The 18,900-nt window shown below is 43.2% G+C and overlaps 1 protein-coding gene across 1 annotated transcript in view; it reads left to right on the forward strand.

Moving 5' to 3' along the window:
- Piezo2 (piezo type mechanosensitive ion channel component 2) overlaps positions 1-18,900 on the forward strand; it is a 285,223-nt gene that overhangs the window by 128,846 nt on the left and 137,477 nt on the right. The window contains exon 5 of the mRNA XM_075971116.1: positions 13,319-13,481. Coding sequence (XP_075827231.1) covers positions 13,319-13,481 — 163 coding nt within the window. The remainder of the gene's footprint in view (positions 1-13,318; positions 13,482-18,900) is intronic.

The raw sequence follows: 18,900 nt of genomic DNA on the forward strand, positions 1-18,900 counted from the left end.
GTGGAGACCAGCAGCCTGCCCACAGAATGACAGGTTCCTGCTTTCAGGTCAAGCTGACTGCTGCCTGTTTAAAAATAACAGGCTTTTACTGATCTCTTGCCCATTTTCACTTAAAAAGTCAAAGCTTTATTCTCAGTGAATGTGGTTATTGCTCCTAGACTCAGATGACATCATTGTCAACATAATTGCATGTGCTTTGTCTGTTGCTTTCTTATGTCACTCCAAAGACCAATTGAAAATGTAAAATAATACACCAAAAATAGTTAGCTACAATGAACACATGTTCTCCCAGAATTGTTCACAACGCAGGTAGAAATGATTCAAGGGCTTGGTTCTATCTTTGGGGAGATTTGTAGCTTCCTGAAGCCTCTGCCTGTTGCCACGCTTGTTGCACCCACTATAGAGAAACTTCCATCTGGTGAGCCCATCTTAATTATCAGTGGGATTATGGGATTGTGGGGGCCAGTTACATTCAAACTACGCAGTGGGCTTCAACAGTACCAGAGGACAAGCCAGCAGGATGCTCAGGTCAGGATGTTGACGCTCCAGTACTGAGCATACCTTCTCTTTATAAGGTAGCCTGTCCCCTGTATCTTGTAGAAAGCTAACTGATGCTCTCATTCTTTTGATTCTCTCTAGGACACCCCAGCCATGTATGCCCATCCACTTCATCTCAGAACTCTCTTCAATGTTTCCCTCCTGTTTTTCCAACACTGCCTGTCTGCCTCTAGGATCAAGCAATATTTATATTGATGTGTGTACCATATAGTCCCACCTTGCCTCTGGGTCTTACATTATTCTGAGTTTCCTGGAAAAAAAAAAAAGCCCGTTGTCACTTTTCAGTCTTTGGTTCTAGCCACAGGATGGGGAAATAAGGAACATCAAAGAGATGCTTGATAAACAAGTGACATTTTAAATAACTATTAGGGTCGGTGACACAGACCCTAATTTCATAGAATCTGCCCTTCTCAAAATATTTTAGTTACTATCAGTTTTGCCTTTGGAGAACAAGTAAGTCCTTTGAGAATTTAAGGCCAAATTTAAAAGGTTTTATTCTCTACATTCACAACTTAATAATTGGGTGATGGAATTTACCATCATGTCTTGAGCTGATGTGTGCACAGTATTTAGAAATAATGAAAATGCAGGCCCTAAGAATGGTTTCATGACGCGTTGTTCTGTTCAGACGCAGGAATCGAGAAAAAACCACTGAGGAAAATAAAGATTTGTAGTTTCCAAGTGGCTTACTTTCTAAAATTTCAAACTGAGGTCATACGTCTGTGAACTTTAATGTATAAAATGAAAGATTCTTTGTATCAAGGTGGGTTTTTCTTCGTCTCGCCTCTCTGAGGAGCCTCCAGAAAAGAAAAAAAAATACATGAACCTCAAATCACCTCAATGCTTTAATCATGTCTACAAAATAAGGAGTGGTCTCAACTGGAGTTTGGCAGCACGGTTTATAAGCCAACAATAATTTTCACACAGAAGCACGGAGTCCAGCCCTTTTCCTTACATAATTCATCCTGCTGGCTGTCTTTCAGTAAAAATGAAAATCACTCTGATGAAAAGAAAGTGTTTGCTGGAGTAACTGTCTTAACCTAACTTCATGCTGTTTTTATTTGTGAGTTCATTACAATAAATGTTGGCCTTCTGGAATAAGGGCCTCTATGTTCTTTCCCATTGTGAGTATATAAACATTCCTGAGAAGTTTAGTAGCCTGTTTTAAAATTAGAAAGGTTGTCAAAGTAAGGGGCTAGGGTAGGGGCTAGAGTAGGAGACTAGAGCATGGGCTAGAGTATGATAGGCAGATGGTTCAGTGGGTAAGAATACTTCTCTACAAGTGTGGGCACCCATAAAGAGCCCCAGCAGGCAGGGACAGCATGGTGGGTGGGTGGGGATGAGGTGGAGCAAGCAAATCATGAGCACAAATCAAGAGAGCTCAATCATCCAGCATCCAAGCTGAAGCACTGAACTTTGGATTTAGTGAGGGATTGTGTTTAGGAAGGAAGGAAGAGAGAGAGAGAGAGAGAGAGAGAGAGAGAGAGAGAGAGAGAGAGAGAAGAAGAAGAAGAAGGAAGAAGAAGAAGAAGAGGAGGAGGAAAAGAAGGGAGGGAGAGGGAGGAGGAGAGGGAAAGAGAATATTCTGCTCTGTTTTCTGTGTCCATCTCTGAGTGTGTGCGAGGGGTGGTGTGTGTGTGTGTGTGTGTGTGTGTGTGTGTGTGTGTGTGAAATCAATGTAGGTGATTTACATCTTTGAACTGTTGGGTTCTACCTAGAACTTTAGTTTCCAGCTTGTGAAATACTCAGCTCAACCTTCACTCACCCCAGCAGGGTATCACTTAATAGGCATCTGGTCAAATAATCTGTTTCTCTTTAGAGAAAAAAAAATGTTATCCTTAATTAAAACTTTTCTTTGAAAACATGACTGGGAGAAAGTATCTCCTGGTTTGTGAGCTCTGTCTTTATCAGATTGGGTCCTTGTAGCTCAGGGTCCTGGGGGCCATAAATGGCTGTGGTCAGAACCAAAGCAGGGTTCCGGGTGTTTACACTGGCACCGTGATCTGGGCTGGAGATATTCACTTGATGGTTTCGGTTTCACTAACGTTGTGAACAGACAAGCTGTAGAACATCTCCCTTAGGGAGTTCAAGTCTGGGTGTTAGCACATGCTGGGTAGAAAGCCTGAGAAACCGTCTGTTCCATGTGGGATAGAGTTGAGGCGTGGGGTCTAGGAAAAGCTGTGTTTGAGAGTGCTCCCTTGATAGGTGCTATCTAGAAACTCGGAGTTCGTGTTTGTATTGATCTGTGTCCTGTGCATATTCTGAAATCAGATCTTTCATAACTCTCATTAACATAAGCTAGTTTTTCTTTGCCTCTATCAGAGACACACCTTAGCTAGGGACAAAGACATTTGACTCAGATAAAATGGCAGCCTCTACGAAGCGGATTTAATAGGAACTGTCAGTTTTCCCTTAAGATCGTGGGAAATGCTCCACCACCCCTCAGACATATACTCAGGTTTTCATGCAAGCCTTCCTAAATGTACACAAACTCCTTAACAAACAATTACATCATCGGACCTGGTTGTGGCTTCCTGCCATAGGTAGTGAGCAGAGGAGACATAAAGACCTTCTGTGGCTACTAAATGCTGTTTCCTTCCTGTCTTCTCTGCTGCCCACCTCAGCTACTGTTAGGACTCCCAGAGTATGGGGTTGGCATTCCTCCCACCCACCAGGGTCAAGCACAGCTCTGAAGACAGACCTGATTTGGGCAGTGAGGGAAAGAAGAAAAGACAGAAACAGGCAGAAAGCTGGGGTTGGGTGGTCTGGGTTTCTGCTTTGGCTCCCACCACCCAGCTTGGCCTGTTTATTACAATGAGTGAACAGAGTCGGGGCGGGGAGGTTGTTGCTCACAACTGAATCACAGAGACAGCATTATTGCTAACCCACCAGTAAACAAAGGGTTTATGGCATGCAGCTGGACATGGGGACTGGTTTAGCTATTCTCAGTAGGCACGCAGTCTCTGTAGGGGAGCAGTCTTCAGGCTGTAGACATCCAGGAGGAAGAAAGCTATGGTAGATATTTTAGCATATTCTGTCAACATCCATGTATGGACCAGAGGGAAGGCTTTGCCATTTCTTCCTGAGGAGAAGGCTTTTTGTAAATCCTTCCATCTTTCCGGGGTCCTAGGGTATTAACATGGTTGGCTTGTGTCAACACATACATTCACTTGGTACTCCACTTACTTAGGGCTTCCTCTGCTTTCTTCATCCAGCCTAAAAGTCAAGGCCTTCAGCACCATTGCTCCAGAAAATTCTCCTCTCCTTAGCACTTTCTGCCCCCGCTCTATCCTTTCTAGTCCCAGTTTCTGCTGAGAGCACCCAGCCTTCGTGCAGTATTTGTAGCATCTTCCTTTTACCAGCTCATTCTTGAAGCCTTTCAGAAACATCTCGTGTGTGTGTGTGTGTGTGTGTGTGTGTGTGTGTGTGTGTGTGTTTATCAAGGCTGATTTTACTATATACATATTTCTCTTAAAGTTGTCACCTCCTCCATATGTGCTTTGTGCAATATCATGATACAAAGGATATATAAAAACAACCTGTAAACTAGACTTTTATGATTTTTTTAATACTCAGAAGTATGTATAGAGTTTGGATCAATCTCAAGGAGCATCATCTATACCAGAAAAAAAATCTTTGTAGGATTTTTATTTTAATAATTTCGTGCATGAAGTCAACTTTCACTGTTTCACTTTGAGCTCTGTTGACTCAAAAAGTTATAGAAGCCTGGACATTTTGGACTTAGGATTTTTCAGACTGATGATGCTCAGCTGTACTGCAGAGGAACAGAACAAAGCCCGACTGTAGCCTGCTCCCCTCAGGATGTACACACAGCATGGCAGAGCCCTAAGTCAGATGCAAGCATCCCGTCTCTGCTGTGTGAGCAGTGAGAGGCCTGTGAGGAGAGCATACAGAGAGCAGATGGAGAACAGCAATAGATGCACACACACACATGGCACAGGGAAGTTCAAGCACTAAATTCAGATACGGCTGAGCTTCACACAGCTGCAAAGGGCTTGTACCAGATGCAACATATGATCTACTTACTTTAAAGGGAGAAAAAATTGTTTTCACTGGGCCACCATGAGAAATATTTGGGTTTGAAATCCTCTGCACTCTGTTCTGACCAGTTAAGTTTACTTACTTAGAACTCCACAAAGATAATCGGATTCTGTATAGGGTAGAAGGTAATGGCAGTGAATTTACTAACATTTTTACATCGGAACACTAATGGACACAGACCATAATGCAAGGGGACTGAAGAAACCTTGGTCCTCAGAGATGTAAAATTGAGAGCTCAGGCTTTGCCCCAGGCTCCTGGATGTTCACTACCACTTTCATAAAACAGGTGTTTAACTTCTTCAAGAAAAATGTTGGTAGGCAATGTTGATGCTTCTCTGCTTCTCATCCACTGTTCCTGGGACATAAAGTCAGAGTGGCTACTGGCTTTTGCCTGGGAGGGATCTGGGTATGTTTTCACAGTCATTTGCTTTTGGGGGAAGTACACACAGCGAAACCAATTCTGTTTGTTACCTGGAAGTCAGGGAAGAAGTTTACAGGGTAGCTGAGTCTACTCATTCCCAGTGCAGAGTGCTGAGATCTATTCTTCCTCCACTTGAGGTAGGACGGTCCCACACCTCTGCTGCTATGCTGCCCTGCCTGATCATGAATGACACCAAGCAGAAGTGTCTCCTGCCATCTCTGATACAGTCACTGAGTGGGATCACCAAGTCACTGATTTGACCCACCCATCAAGCCAGAAGGAGCCTGTAGCCCACGGTCCACAGACACCTCAACACCACATGTTTCTGAGCCAACAAAAGCCATCTGAGGTATCTGAGGGATGAAACGACCATGCGGAAATAGTAGTTCAGATCCTTTCTCTTAGAGCATCCCGAGAAGCTCACTGTGCTATTAGGTGCATGTAAGACTACAGGAAAGGGTCCCCAGCATGGAACTTAATCACTAAGTACCATGAAGACAAAGCAGAACTGGGCTGCAATCAAGGGACAGAACTCAGGAAGTGGTTTGCGTCTGGTGCACCGGGAAGGTTTCTATTTTCACTAGGGAAGAGATGGATAGGCAGGGGCTTCAAGAGCAAGTCACAGGATGGGCATGACTTGACCCACATGAGGATGAATATGGCTGGGCAATGGGACCCAGCTGGAGTAGATAATCTCACATGTGGGCTTCAGAGATGAAGGCATATGAACTGCAACAGCCTTGGCTCATTGTAGGAGTGCTTATCTTTTTACCAGTTTGTGAAAATAACAAATCTTTGTTTAGGAGAAATTCTCCCAATACGTTAGCCACAAACCCATAATTCAGTCCTTTTGCCATTGACCTTGAACTGCTAAAACCATTTCCCCGAATTCCAAGTGCAATGATTCACAAAAGCCGCAGTTCCCACCCCATCCAGCACTGTTAATTTTATCCTTGGCATCAACTTTGTGAGTAGGGAAATCCCCGGAGAGAGAGCCAGTAGCAGCTTCTGTGGAGATGTTGGGGAAGGCTCGTGGGCCTCTGGGCTTTATTTCCTTTTGACAAGTGACTTCTCAACGGTGGCCATGAAGCTGTTCCTATACTTTCTAAAACTGCAGTGTTGTTTTCAACAGGTTCTCGTCACAGCCACGACCTTTCTAAGACCTTGCATTGGCACCGAGGCCTTGTTAGGTTTGGGCTACGACTGTTGGTTCACTGTTCATTTCTACCTTGTCTCAGCTTTGGCTTTTCTTCCTCTTCCTTCTTACCCTTTCTGTGTGACCTTCTCCATCACTCCAAAGCTGCGCATCAGAGTTTGGCTTTGTTGGCTTTGTTGTTTTGCTCTGGTATTTTGTGAGCAGAACAATAGACTTTGGCCTTTATGTTCCTTCTCAGACCAGTGTTTTGAGGCTTTCCTGGGGGCTCAGGAAGATCTGTCATTCCCTGGAAATGACAATGTTTCCTAAAAGTGTATGTGTGTGTTTGCCACAGGGGGATCTCTTTGACCCAAAGCAACTCAGAAGCCAATGTTGCTTTAAACCTCGGGAGTCTAAACCGGAGTGGTTCTTTTGGGCTATATATATGTATGTATATATATGAGTTTTTCAAGACAGTTTCTCTGTGTAGCTGGTGTCTGCCTTGGCTGTGGATTATAAAGGCTTCCGTGGGATAGACTTTAGTAAGTAATACATCATCTTCATACAACTATAGTTTCCACTACCAGAGCTTTCTAAAGAGTGCTGAATGCTAAAGAACACGTCTGCTAAAATCTGTATCATAACATTTCGATTGATCAGATAGATTACTCCAACCAAACTATCCTCCATTCAAATGAGTAATTTTTGTGTATCATCCTTTGTCCAGACAACTGGTTCCAAAAAAATATAAACAATCCTTAGCATGGCCAAACAACATCCTACTGTGTCATATCACAGATGTGCCTTTTATCCCCCCACCTCCAGCAAAATCATTTGGATTCTGTGATGCCAGGCTGAGAATTAATATGTAATATAGACAGTAAACATAACAGCATTGTTTTTCAGGTCTGTAGCATAGTGTACTTATCGTCTTCCCGAGGTCTTGGTTTAATGAGTTAAAATCCTGGTGTCTCCCTAGGTCGTCAGCTTATTCTTCCCCTTGAGACATCTTTTCTCGATGGGTTTGTCATCAGGCTTCAGACACTCCATTTGTCCAGTGGCTTCTGGGATGCTGTCCTGGTCAGACGCATCATGGCGGGAGCCATCTGGGACTGTATTCATTTCATGCAGACAAGCATATCCTCATCCTGACTTAGAAGAACACCTGGGGCTTTTCATTGACTAGTTTATCTAGGCATTTTCATTTAACATAAACTTTTGGCTGTGTCTCCTTTGGGCAAAAATGCTTGCTTTGGAACATCAGAAAATAAAAATAAATAAATAAATTCAGAAGCACTATCCTTCAAAGTGAAAAAAAATTAATGCAATCAGGGCTAATGTAGCATAGTATGTGGTCTAGGTGAGTGTATATGGCACTTTTATTTTTGAAATTTGTCATTTAATTATTTTGATCATGTCATTTCACAATAGCTTGACCCTGTGGAATGTAAAGGATATCAGTAATATGATTAATAGTCCAAAAATTGCAAACTTCTCTAAAGTGTTTGCTAGTATCAGCAGGACAATTATCAATTTTTCATGGTAATGGAAATCTAGAGATTTGTGTAATAAATGAGTCATGGCGTCTGAGGTGGTTCATCTCTATGAGTGGCAGCAGCAGTCACATTAGAAAAAGTGTCAACTGTTACTTTAACATATTTTAAACGTCCAGATTCCGAGATATAAGTAACATTGATTCATCAAATGGCATTAGATTTTAACCCTCAAGGATCAATCCCCTTTAAAGGACATCTTTAGGATAAGAGCTTATCTGTAGATCCTGAGTGACATGCAAATGCTAGCTGCCTATTATTAGCAGTGTGAAACAAATAATCAAACTGCATCTTACCTAATGACACCATGAGTTCTGTAGTCTCTAGTGCCCCCTTTTCTTGCCTTTATTAATTAAAATGTCAGTGGGTATTTTGGTCATAGGCTACTGCTTTATTCCCTTAGCAGCAGTATTAATTATATTTTTACAGCTTATTATTGATTAAGTAATTAACTTAGGCACAGATTTTGATATCCTTCACCAGCAACTTCAAAATTCAAATGAAAACTAAATTTGTCCTTATTTTTGATGACAAATCTGACCTACTCACACTGCCTTTTGGCTTAGGGGAGTCTGTTTCAGTCCCTGTGGATACTCTTCCCATGTGGTTGAGAGAGCAAACAGTAACCTCTGCCTCCCTCCAATGCTGCATCATGCCCATAACACGTCCCTTTGGAGATCTGAGAAGTATGCCTTATGAAATACATCTAGTTCTTAGAAATTCAAACAGAAATTGTGCTATCTTCATCTATCTCTCTCCTCCGGAGCATCCCACCCAATAGGAAAGAGTTTCCCCAGAGAATGGCTTTCAAACTTTTTTTTCTATGACTACTATGTTACAACATGCTTAGTTTCAATGTTTTCAAAAATGCTTAATTATAAGGACCTGAATTTGGATCTCCAGCAACCTCATAGAAGCTGGGAACAGCAGTACACATCTGTCACCCCAGTGCTGGTGGCCTGGTAGACAGGGTGGAGACGGGTGGATCCTGAGGACTTGTTTACCAGGGAGTATAGCTAAATAGCCAGCTCTAGACAAAGTGAGAGACCCTGTCAAAAAAAAAAAACAAAAAAGGTGCAGGTCTAGGAAACATTTGATGTGCCTCTGACTATCTGCACAAACATTACTCTACAGCACACAAACACATACACACACACACACACATACACACACACACACACACACACACAAGCACGCATGCATGCACACACTTCCTGTACTTTTTAAGCTTTTCTCTCCCTCTCAGTCTCTCCTGCTCGGGGAAAAGCACACCATTTTTAATGCCGGGTCTGCCAAAATTCTTGTGATGTGGCAGACATTCACACACATTTGTTGACTTAATTCATCAGGAATCGGGTTCAGTTTGAGGTCCTATATTCCAGAGCTCATGCTGACTGCTTTATTCATTGTTATGCTCGAGTCACACACAAAGACTCTTCGCTTTTCTGGCCAGCGTTTCTGAGGAGAATAAATGTCTTCCTCAGCTACCGTCCCCCACTGTGTATCTCAACAAAATTAATTTGATCTTTCCAAAGATAGTCAGTGCACTAGTCCATGAAAAGCGGAATATCTGTGACGGCAATGTGTTCATTCCTAGTGTGGTTGAGCAATTCAGATCTCTTATTTTTCATTTCTCTTTCAGTTTTTGTTTTCTGTGTATGGATGTTTGGCCCGCGTGTACATCTGGGCACCTGTGCACACCTGCTATGCACAGAGACTAGAAAAAATGAAGCAGATCCCCTGGAACTGGAGTTGCAGGAGATTGTGAGCCACCTTTTGGGAATCAACCCACATCCTTGGCAAGAGCAGCTAGTGCTCTTAATGCTGCACCATCTCTCCAACCCTAAACCTGATACTTCTGGTTACCATCAGCATTGCCCTTATGAGTCTCCCTCCAATGGCCCCAGCATCTTCACCAGTTAGACCATGTAAGCTACTGACCAAAGATGTCAAAGAGCCTCCAGGGAGGAGACAGTTCAGAGAGGCTGCAAGGATAGATGAAAGATACAGGTATGAGGGAGTGCTGGGATAGGGCCTAGGGGGCTAGAGAGGACTCTGGGCTGATGGTGCTGGGCCCAGGGGATGGTTCAGGATCTTACCAATTGAGGCGCCGGGCAAAGGGAGTGAGTGACACTCTTACTGCTTCTAGGCTCTGTCTTCTTTCTTTCCTCTCTTTGAGTTTGCCAGCGGCAGTAGTGTGCTGATAAATGTGCAGCCGCTGCTCCCACACGGAAATGTCCTTGCTTTGCAGCATTTGCCAGTCCACATGCTGTGCTTGCTGCTCCCACAGGGCTCATGTGAAGCCGGCAGTGGTCTAGGACCATGTTCTCAGGGGCCATTGAGAGGGCAAGCGCTGGTGTCCGGTAGCCGTAGCACCCTCCAGGAGAGCAGCACACATAAAGACTACTAGCACGTAGCAGTGTCCTGAGCGTTGCATCTGCTGCCCCACTGCTGTGACTCTCTTGATGCAGGCAAAGAAACAGGCTCCTTTGAACACTCTTCCTACATGACACATGATAACCCATCTGTACACTGATATGAGAATAGCGTGTCTTTCCAGTGGAACTGTGACACCCAGCTAAGAGGATTGAAATGCTTAAGCAGCTTTGTAGCTTTATAGTATACAAACCCAGGAACTAACTGGCGGGTGGAGTGGAGCACAAACGATCCCCTGTGATAATTAGAGCCCCGAGCTTGACTGTTTTCTCAATAGGAGAAAAGGGCTTAGTTTCAGGTTCACAGAAACAAAGCAATCCTTGCTTTTTAAAAGTGAATCATTAGCTATAGGAGCTCTTGACTTGAATACTGAAAGGAGCTGTAAATCCAGTTTAAGAACTTCCCCATTCACATCAAACGCGATATTCTGCTACATGTGACTTAGCTATCTGTGGGGAGATGAATATTAAATTAAAAACCAGAATGCATGTGTGTGTGTGTGTGTGTGTGTGTGTGTGTGTGTGTGTGTGTGTAAGAGCAGGAATCAGGTTTGTAAGTTTTTGTAATTATATCTGCATTCATTTCATTGCTTTTAATGTCACCGAAAACCTAGTCAGTGGTGGTACATTTCATACAGAGTCCTGTTTAAGGTAAACAACGGTAGTCTAGCAGTTCATAGTGTGTGAGCTTCAGAAACCACCAGAAAACTCCATGAAAGCATTTTGATAGCTCTCGTTTGTTTAATGGATGGCCATGTGGTGTTTTAATTGTATTACCACAATTCGCTTGTAGTTGACCTTTCTGCTAACTCTGCACCAGAGGATTGGCTCCCCTGAGAAGAGCTGTGTGGAACAGAATTGCTTTCTGCAGGTGTCTTTCTGTGTTGGGGAATAGAACCCAGGGCATGGCACAGTGTTCAGTAAGTCCTCTACAGGGAGCCACAGCCTTGCCCTGGTGACCCCTGACCATCTCTGTAGGGTGCCCTTACGTGGATGCTGAAATGCCACCTTTCTTTTGTCTGTCCCACTCCCGCCTACATTTTTTTTCTTCTTTGTCTTGAGTTTTCGTAGTCAAAAGGACATTTTATAGTTGGGAAGACCTTAAAAAGTCAATTCTATGAGGCAGGGAAAGTAAAGCTTATGAGCACTAACCATCTTGCCTCTCTCTGGGTGCGGACTGGAGAGTGGAATCTGATTAGAAAGTCGGTCAGACCAAATGCCATCCTGGGCAGTAGGCTATAAATTGGCCATTCACCTTCCAAGTCAAAGTAACCGACTTAATGTCATCCAGATGTGGTCTATACAGAGAATTTTCAGCAGTCGAAATAACATAGCATGTTAAAGACATGCCTTCAAAAACAATCAGATGAGGGTCTCAATGCGTACTTCTAACAGCCCTACATATCATGATATAGATCAGCCTGGCCACGAATTCACAGAGATCCCTCTGTCTCTGCCTCTGGAGTTTTTGGATTGAAGGCGGGAACCACCATACACAGCCTGAAGATAACCTTCTCTATTCACCACAGGCTCAACATGCTTAAGGTCCTAGAAGACTCCCTTGTCACTCAGTCTAGCCTGTTTGTCATGGATGTCTAAACACTTTCTTATTGTGAGGCATATCCAGACTCCTAGACGTAGACCTTGGCCTCGCATACATTTGCATTCACTGATGGTTTTTTAGGACATTTTCTGAACATGCCATAATTTAATCTGCCCTACTGTTTTTCAAAGGCATCATTCTCTATGAAGAAATGAGATCACTGTGATCCTAAATGACTGGAAAGGAAATACATTTTGCTATTTAAGATGATGAACTAAATAGAGATTTTCATATGTGAAATGGGTCCCTGGCGTGTACCCTGGAAAATGCATGATTTAGGCTAACATTTTCTTGACAAATGTACATTAATCTCACTGATTTATGTAAGCATGTGTATGTTAGATGCAAACGCCACATGGTTTTATATAGGAGACTGAACCCTCAAGGATTTGGATACCCACAGCATCCAATAGAACATGGGGCAGTCTCCTGTGCCCATCAAGGGATGACTGCTTGAATCACATATACCATTATGCAATGTGCAAATCCATCTGCCTACCTTTTGCTTCATGTTTTGCCCCTTCTGGCAAATGTCTTCAAAGACCTAATCTGCCTTTGAAAATTGCACTCCCAATGACTCCACTGAACATCACACTTGCCCCACTGGTCCTAGCATCTGGATGGCTCTCCAGACAGATTCTTCCTCCTCTTCCAACTGATGCCCCTTCTCCTCATACCTACAGCCTATCTGTTTCAGAATCTCAGTTATGACCACACAGGCCATGTATGCATGAAGAGTATTAAATACCAGTTAATGTTGCTGTCTCAAAAATACAAGACTTTTGTGAAAAGGAGTTTTATATTTCACAAAACCAAATCCACATTATTTGATACATATGTACCCATCTTTATTTTTCTGAAGTCATGACCTAGTATCTCATTTCACTGAACTCTGATAAGGAATGAGTAATGTTTTTGGCACAGAAAGAGAGTGGGGGATTGTGGGAATTTGTAAAGCAGCTGCCTCTTATCAGGCTTGGGCTTGACCCCAAATCTCCTTCTCAGCTGAACATCATTTCTCAATGATTGCAAAAAAATAAATAAATAAACACACTAGATCAACCTTTCTTGGAGCAATGTGGAAAACAAAACTCAGTTAAGCACAAAAATAATTACAAGATGTTGGAGTAGAAGATTCTTGGAGTGTTTTTATTTCTTTCATTTTCTCACTGGCTTTGGCCTATATTTCTGTTACACGGTCTTCTACCAGTTACTACATCCTGGTTTTAAATGGCTTCATCCAGATGACTAACAAATGCATCGTTGTGCACACATGTAACATCAGTGTGATTTATTTGCATGCCTGGAGTGGTCCCTTTGGGTTGATTGCACCACCAAAGCTCCTCTGTTCTTTGTGGCTCTAAAACCCTCAGGAAGGTTTGGGATCTGCCTGCATCTCCGTAGATTTGGAAGTCAGTGAAGAACTTTCTGGTAACCATTAGGCAGAAATAGGCATCTCTGATTTTAAATCACTAAGAGACTGAAGTAAGCAATAAGATGTTTAACCATACATATATGAGATAACTTCCTCCTATCTTCTTCCCTCTGTAGCTTGAAGGGAGCTGATGCTGGCAATGGCATCAGGGTGTTTGTGCCTGACGTCGGGATGTTCATTGCAAGCCTGACCATCTGGCTGGTCTGCAGAAACATTGTTAAGAAACCAGACACGGAAGAAGTAGCCCAATTTAACTCTGATTGTGAAAATGAAGAATTGGTAAGTGTGACTATCTGCATCTTTCTTCTTCAATCCCCAGGGCCTTCCCTCTGAGACTGTGTGGAGTCCAGAGTCCCAGAGTCCGTAGGCAGAGCATTGTGGGGCTCAATGCACATGAGGCACAAGTTGGCACTGTCATTGTGCAGAGCCCGGATGGCACTGCTGGGCAGACATTCACACCCACACCTTGGTGATGAGGACACAGGTGATGGGCATGTGAATGCCATCTTTCACGAGGGCCTCACAGTGGAGTTACAAACAGCCTGCTTGTGCTTCCGTCGCCTCAGGTGACCATCTGGCCACCCTGTGCTCTAGTGTTGTATCAGGTGATCACACCTAAATGTTACCCCAGCATCTGTTGTATCATGGGGCTCCACCTAAATGTTACCTCAGCATCACAACCCACTTGCTCCGTAGCTCACGACTGCCGAATATTCTGAGAAGCAGTACACAGTAACATTGGAAGAAAAATGGTCCTAGTTTCCCCTCCCCCTAAACTGTCCAGCCTGTGCAGTGCCATCCTGAGGTGTGGCTATGTGACTGTGCCCTTTATTCTCCTGCTGTCTGTGTTAGCTCCAAATAGTTGAGTCAGGCAATTTCACAGTGCTCCACAGGAGAGTGTTACTTAGAAAAGTAAGAGGATGCTTTAAAATCTATAATGTGTGAAGAAGTTTCAGGAGCACCTAACAGATGAGGAACATGTTGGAAGCTGTGTCTCAGGTGGATACATGTCACATACCCCACCACACTCCCTCCCAGACTCACACCAGAGCACAGCCATGTTCTAAAGACAGCGCATTGTGTGGTCAGTGGTACCAGTTTAAGAAGTAGTTGATATTTTTAGATACAAAGATATAAAGCTCTCAAAGAAAAAATCTACTCAGAAGTACTTGGTTTGGACACTTGACATAGTAGCTACCAGATGATTTAGGCATGAGTTTTGCATGGGAGAATTCACCATGCATGTGTCAGGAATCGCATGTATTAGGAACATTCACCATGCATGCATCAGGAGTCGCAAGCATTAGGAACGTTCACCATGTGTGCATCAAAGGAAACACCTCTGGTTTTGGTTAAGGGTTTATTTACTTCACAAATAACCAGAAAATTGCCACAAGTGCTTAATCGAAACAAAATAATATGGAGGAGATAGAGTTCTACACTATGAAAATTAGAATTTATATTACTGCTCAAAAATCTTATGAATTAAAGATAGGAAATCTACTCTGATATTTTAGGGCGAGAAAAGATATGAAGTATAGAAAGTAGTCACAGAAGAGTGGCTGCTGAACAAATCTCTTATTCAGGTCCACAAACCCAAAACCAGAAATGACGTGGAAATATTTTTCTTCCTGCTGATGGTGTGGTTTTAAGAGGGAATGCTGATAGAGGGTGTTTTTGTACTGCTCTGTTATTCTAGAATGTTTGGAAACTGTTTTGATTAGATAATCATTGGCCCAAAGCATCCTAGTTTGGGGCAGTCAAGCACATTAACTGAAATGGTGCACATTTAGGATTTTTCCTTATTGATACCTGTAAAGACAACGTTATGTTTTGTACATGGGGCCTAAAGGGTGTTTGCTGGAAGCTGGTCTTTGAGAAGAGACATGGCAGATAGCACACCGTGGCTGAGTAATACTGGAGACAGGTTATTGTCTTTCTTATTCTGTAAAGTGGGGGGTACAGCTCAGTAGATGAGCATGTGCTTGACATGTCTGAGGCCCTGGGCTCAATCAGCAGCACCAAAAGATATTACTAATGCATGGTGCATTTATTGCAACTATAATATGAAGTATCGAATCAGTAGCACATAGTAGGGTGTATGCTTATTTGGGGGTGCTTAATAAGTTATGGCTTCCTTTCCTTAGTGGTTCTCTGATTTGAGAATTACAGAAACTCAATATTCAAGACACTAAATCAACCCTCTGTGCCACTAATAACTCAACACAGATGTGATTGTTGAGTCATGAACAGACGCTGTTTCTGTAGAATGAGGAACACTTGCAACTATCAGTGCAGGCCTTGGGTGTAGTTAAGGGTAGGGTAGCTCTGATAAGAGAGAATAGCATAAACACACATATTAATTATAAGGTCTGGTTTCACCCCACTTCCATACTTAGGCCTGTGAAAAGTCTGTCCTGTTTGAAATTGATTTGAACAGACATACAAGGCATCTATATGGTTAATCCCTTTTGTTCAAAGATAACACAAGATAACCAGGCTGATATCACAAAGAGCTCTGATTCTGAGCTTTGAAAGCACTATAAATATCAGTTATCAGGGGCTCTTTTCTCTTTCAGTTGAATTCGTTTGGGGCTAATTCAGATTTTAGTGTTCCTTCTCTCAACACATTCCAAGCAAGTGGGTAGGCCAGGGGAGGGGCGCTGAGTGAATCCTGGAGAAGTCACCATCAGGGAAATACTTCTGACTTGACAGTCTGGAGTCAGTTTGAGAGGAATTGGAACTCATAGCAAAAGGAAGCAGAAGAATTTATTTCACTTCTGAAGGGCTCTGTATACTTTCTGCTACTTCCAAATCTTGGCTTTTGTACTAAGATGTTTAGTCCTGACTATGTTTCTTCCTTATTTTCCCCTGTGGAGATATGGCACCATGTTGCCAGGGAGAATTCCTTTTCAAATGCAGCCCTGTTTCCAGCAGTTAGGTCTTCCTTGATCCACTGATGAGGCTGACATTGGCTATGTAGAAGCATTGTGTTAGAGGTCTTTAAAGGCTCCCGGTGTGTGGGGGAGGAGGGTGCAGGGTGTCTGAGGTCTTGTCTGTGTGTTTACTTTTATTCAGAATTTATTCAGGATTTTAATCATCCCTAGGAGAAAGATTCTCACTCTGGACTCTTAAAAATAAATAGGAGTTTTGTCATGCAAAGCGAACTGTCTAGACAAGCTTATCTCGGCAGGGAGTCGGCACAAGCCATCACTAAAATGCACCCACCTGCGTATTTCTATACTTGGAACTGTTTCTCCATATTTTATGAGGTTTGAGATCTTACTTTTAAGCAATTAATTTTTTCAAATAACGCTCTGACAGAAGCTTTTTCCAACAGAAAATACAATCATAATTTGGCCTGTGTCAAGAGGCATATTCAATAAATAAAATGCATAAAGTATAAATGACTATTCCAGCCAGGCATGTGTGGTGGTGCACACCTGTAATCCCAGCACTTAGGAGGAGCAGGAGGGGTTCAAGGTTCCCTCAGCTACGTGATACCTTGTCTCAAAAAGAAAGGTAAAGCCAGGCGGTGGTGGCGCACGCCTTTAATCCCAGCACTCGGGAGGCAGAGGCAGGTGGATCTCTGTGAGTTCGAGGCCAACCTGGTCTACAAGAGCTAGTTCCAGGACAGGAACCAAAAAGCTACAGAGAAACCCTGTCTCGAAAAAAATTAAAAAAAAAAAAGTAAAAAGGCAGGAGGGAAAGAAGGAAGGAAAAAAAGAAGGAAAGAATAAATTATATCCTAGTAAAAGCTGAAAATTGAGGCTCTATCTCTTAGCTGCTGCTAATGTGTTTTGTAAATCCATCCCTAAGCTCAAATTTTGCCCTTGGCTTTCTAGCACCCATCATTCCTCGGGCTACCTTGACACTAGCATTCTGGCAGACAGACTGCTCACCTGAGCTGTGCCTTCACCAGAAGGCGGTGCAGTCTGGTTCATGCTTCTCCTTTTCCAGGGCAGGAAACAAAGAGCAGGAGAAATCAATCATTCTCCCAGCACCTTCTAATAGACGCTTGGCGTTCGCTCATTTCTTACCCGAGATTTAATCCAACGTCACTGGCTTTAAATTTCCTAGGCCCTGGGTTTTTCTAGCAGACATTTGCCACATGGTACTGTTCAGAGTGGCAAGAAGTTGGGCAGCTGCCCAAGCACCTGCAAACCCCACACCCGGTGACTTGTAGTAAGAGAAATGTCCTGTCTAAGCTGTCCCAGACACACAATGCCGCCGTTTCTAGGGGTTCATACAGCTCCTGAAGGTCGCAGACAGGAATTTGGGAAACTCCCAGTCCTCTGAGCCTCAGAGCATGGCAATGCTCACACAGAAGCTTGGACAGAGTGGCCCCGAGTGCAAGGTAGCAGGAGCCAAGCACCCAGGGTGAGCCTTGGGCCAGAACTGGTTGTGCAGACTTGGGTCTTTCTGTACTTAGGGCTTTGGTTTATGGTAGGCTGGACCTAGATGCAGACAGTCTGTCTTGAATAATTGCTCTGCTGGGGTTGAAGATGAAGGTGCTTGTCCCAAAGTCATGTTTACCTAGCATCCCCTTTACTGTGTGCCTGCACGCTGTATGAACATTATCTAACAAGCTTTGTTTTCTGTTTTGTTTCTCAAGAACTGGTTCTCTTTCTAATCAACGTCCATAGATGTCTCAGGCAGTGAATCCTCTTTCCTCTTCTTACCCTCAGGATCTTACATTCCAATTTTATAAAGCTTTATTTATTTGGTTCCCCCGACACACACGTGCACAACTAAGTATCACATAACAGGTTCTCTTTTGTATTCCATCCCACACAGAACACTGCACATGGTAACAGGGTGCTTGGTAGAATACGGAATGAATAGATGGGTGAATGGATGGATGGAGGCACTGAGGATGGGGAGGGGTGTGTGTGTGTGTGTGTGTGTGTGTGTGTGCGCGCGCGCATACAGAAGGGAAATAAAGGAAATCTGTTGGCTCCAAAGCATACCTAGCCCTGCTTGACCTTGTGACACATTCATAACTGAGACCAAAAGATGAAGATGCCTACTTGGTTTTCACTTTAGACCACACGTTGTTGTATGGGTTCCAAGAAGGACTCATGTATCTTCAAAGTGCTGCTTCCTCCTGACATCATCTGTCAGTGCCCTAGGCTTTGCATTTAGAGCCATGCTTAGCAGATCCCCAGGAGAGGAAACAGGCAAGGCAGTCAGTAACAATGCCTGACACCAAAGATACACCAAATGGTTCTCACGGTGTATGTGGAAGGATGCCTGCCCACACACCTAAAGACTGGTTTGGTTCTATAGTGCTCTAATAACTGATTTCTTAAAGAAAAAAAAAGTCTTTTAAATGGCCAATCTGATTTAGTCCATCTCCATGTTCATTCCTCTTTCAAATGAGGTTATTTATTATTCTTATTTATTTATTATTTATTTATTATTCTTAAAGGCTATTTCCAGGTTAAACTTGGCAGTTTCTCTCCCTGTGTCAGAAATGTTCCCAGAGGTACTGAGTCTCAGGAGCAGAAATATCTGTAGGCTCCTACCGATCTCCTGCTACCTGACCTGCCCCTGTCCTGCACCTCGGTTGTACTGTAGCTCTTTGGAGGGGTCACAGGCAGCATCTGCACTCACTTTACAGATAAGATACAAGACTTGCACTGCTCTTACTCAGTGGGAAAATAGTGTTCCCAAAGCAAAGCCAGCAGCAGAATAA

The sequence above is a fragment of the Microtus pennsylvanicus genome, chromosome 4 (genome assembly GCF_037038515.1).
Source record: "Microtus pennsylvanicus isolate mMicPen1 chromosome 4, mMicPen1.hap1, whole genome shotgun sequence".
Taxonomy (NCBI): Eukaryota; Metazoa; Chordata; class Mammalia; order Rodentia; family Cricetidae; genus Microtus; species Microtus pennsylvanicus.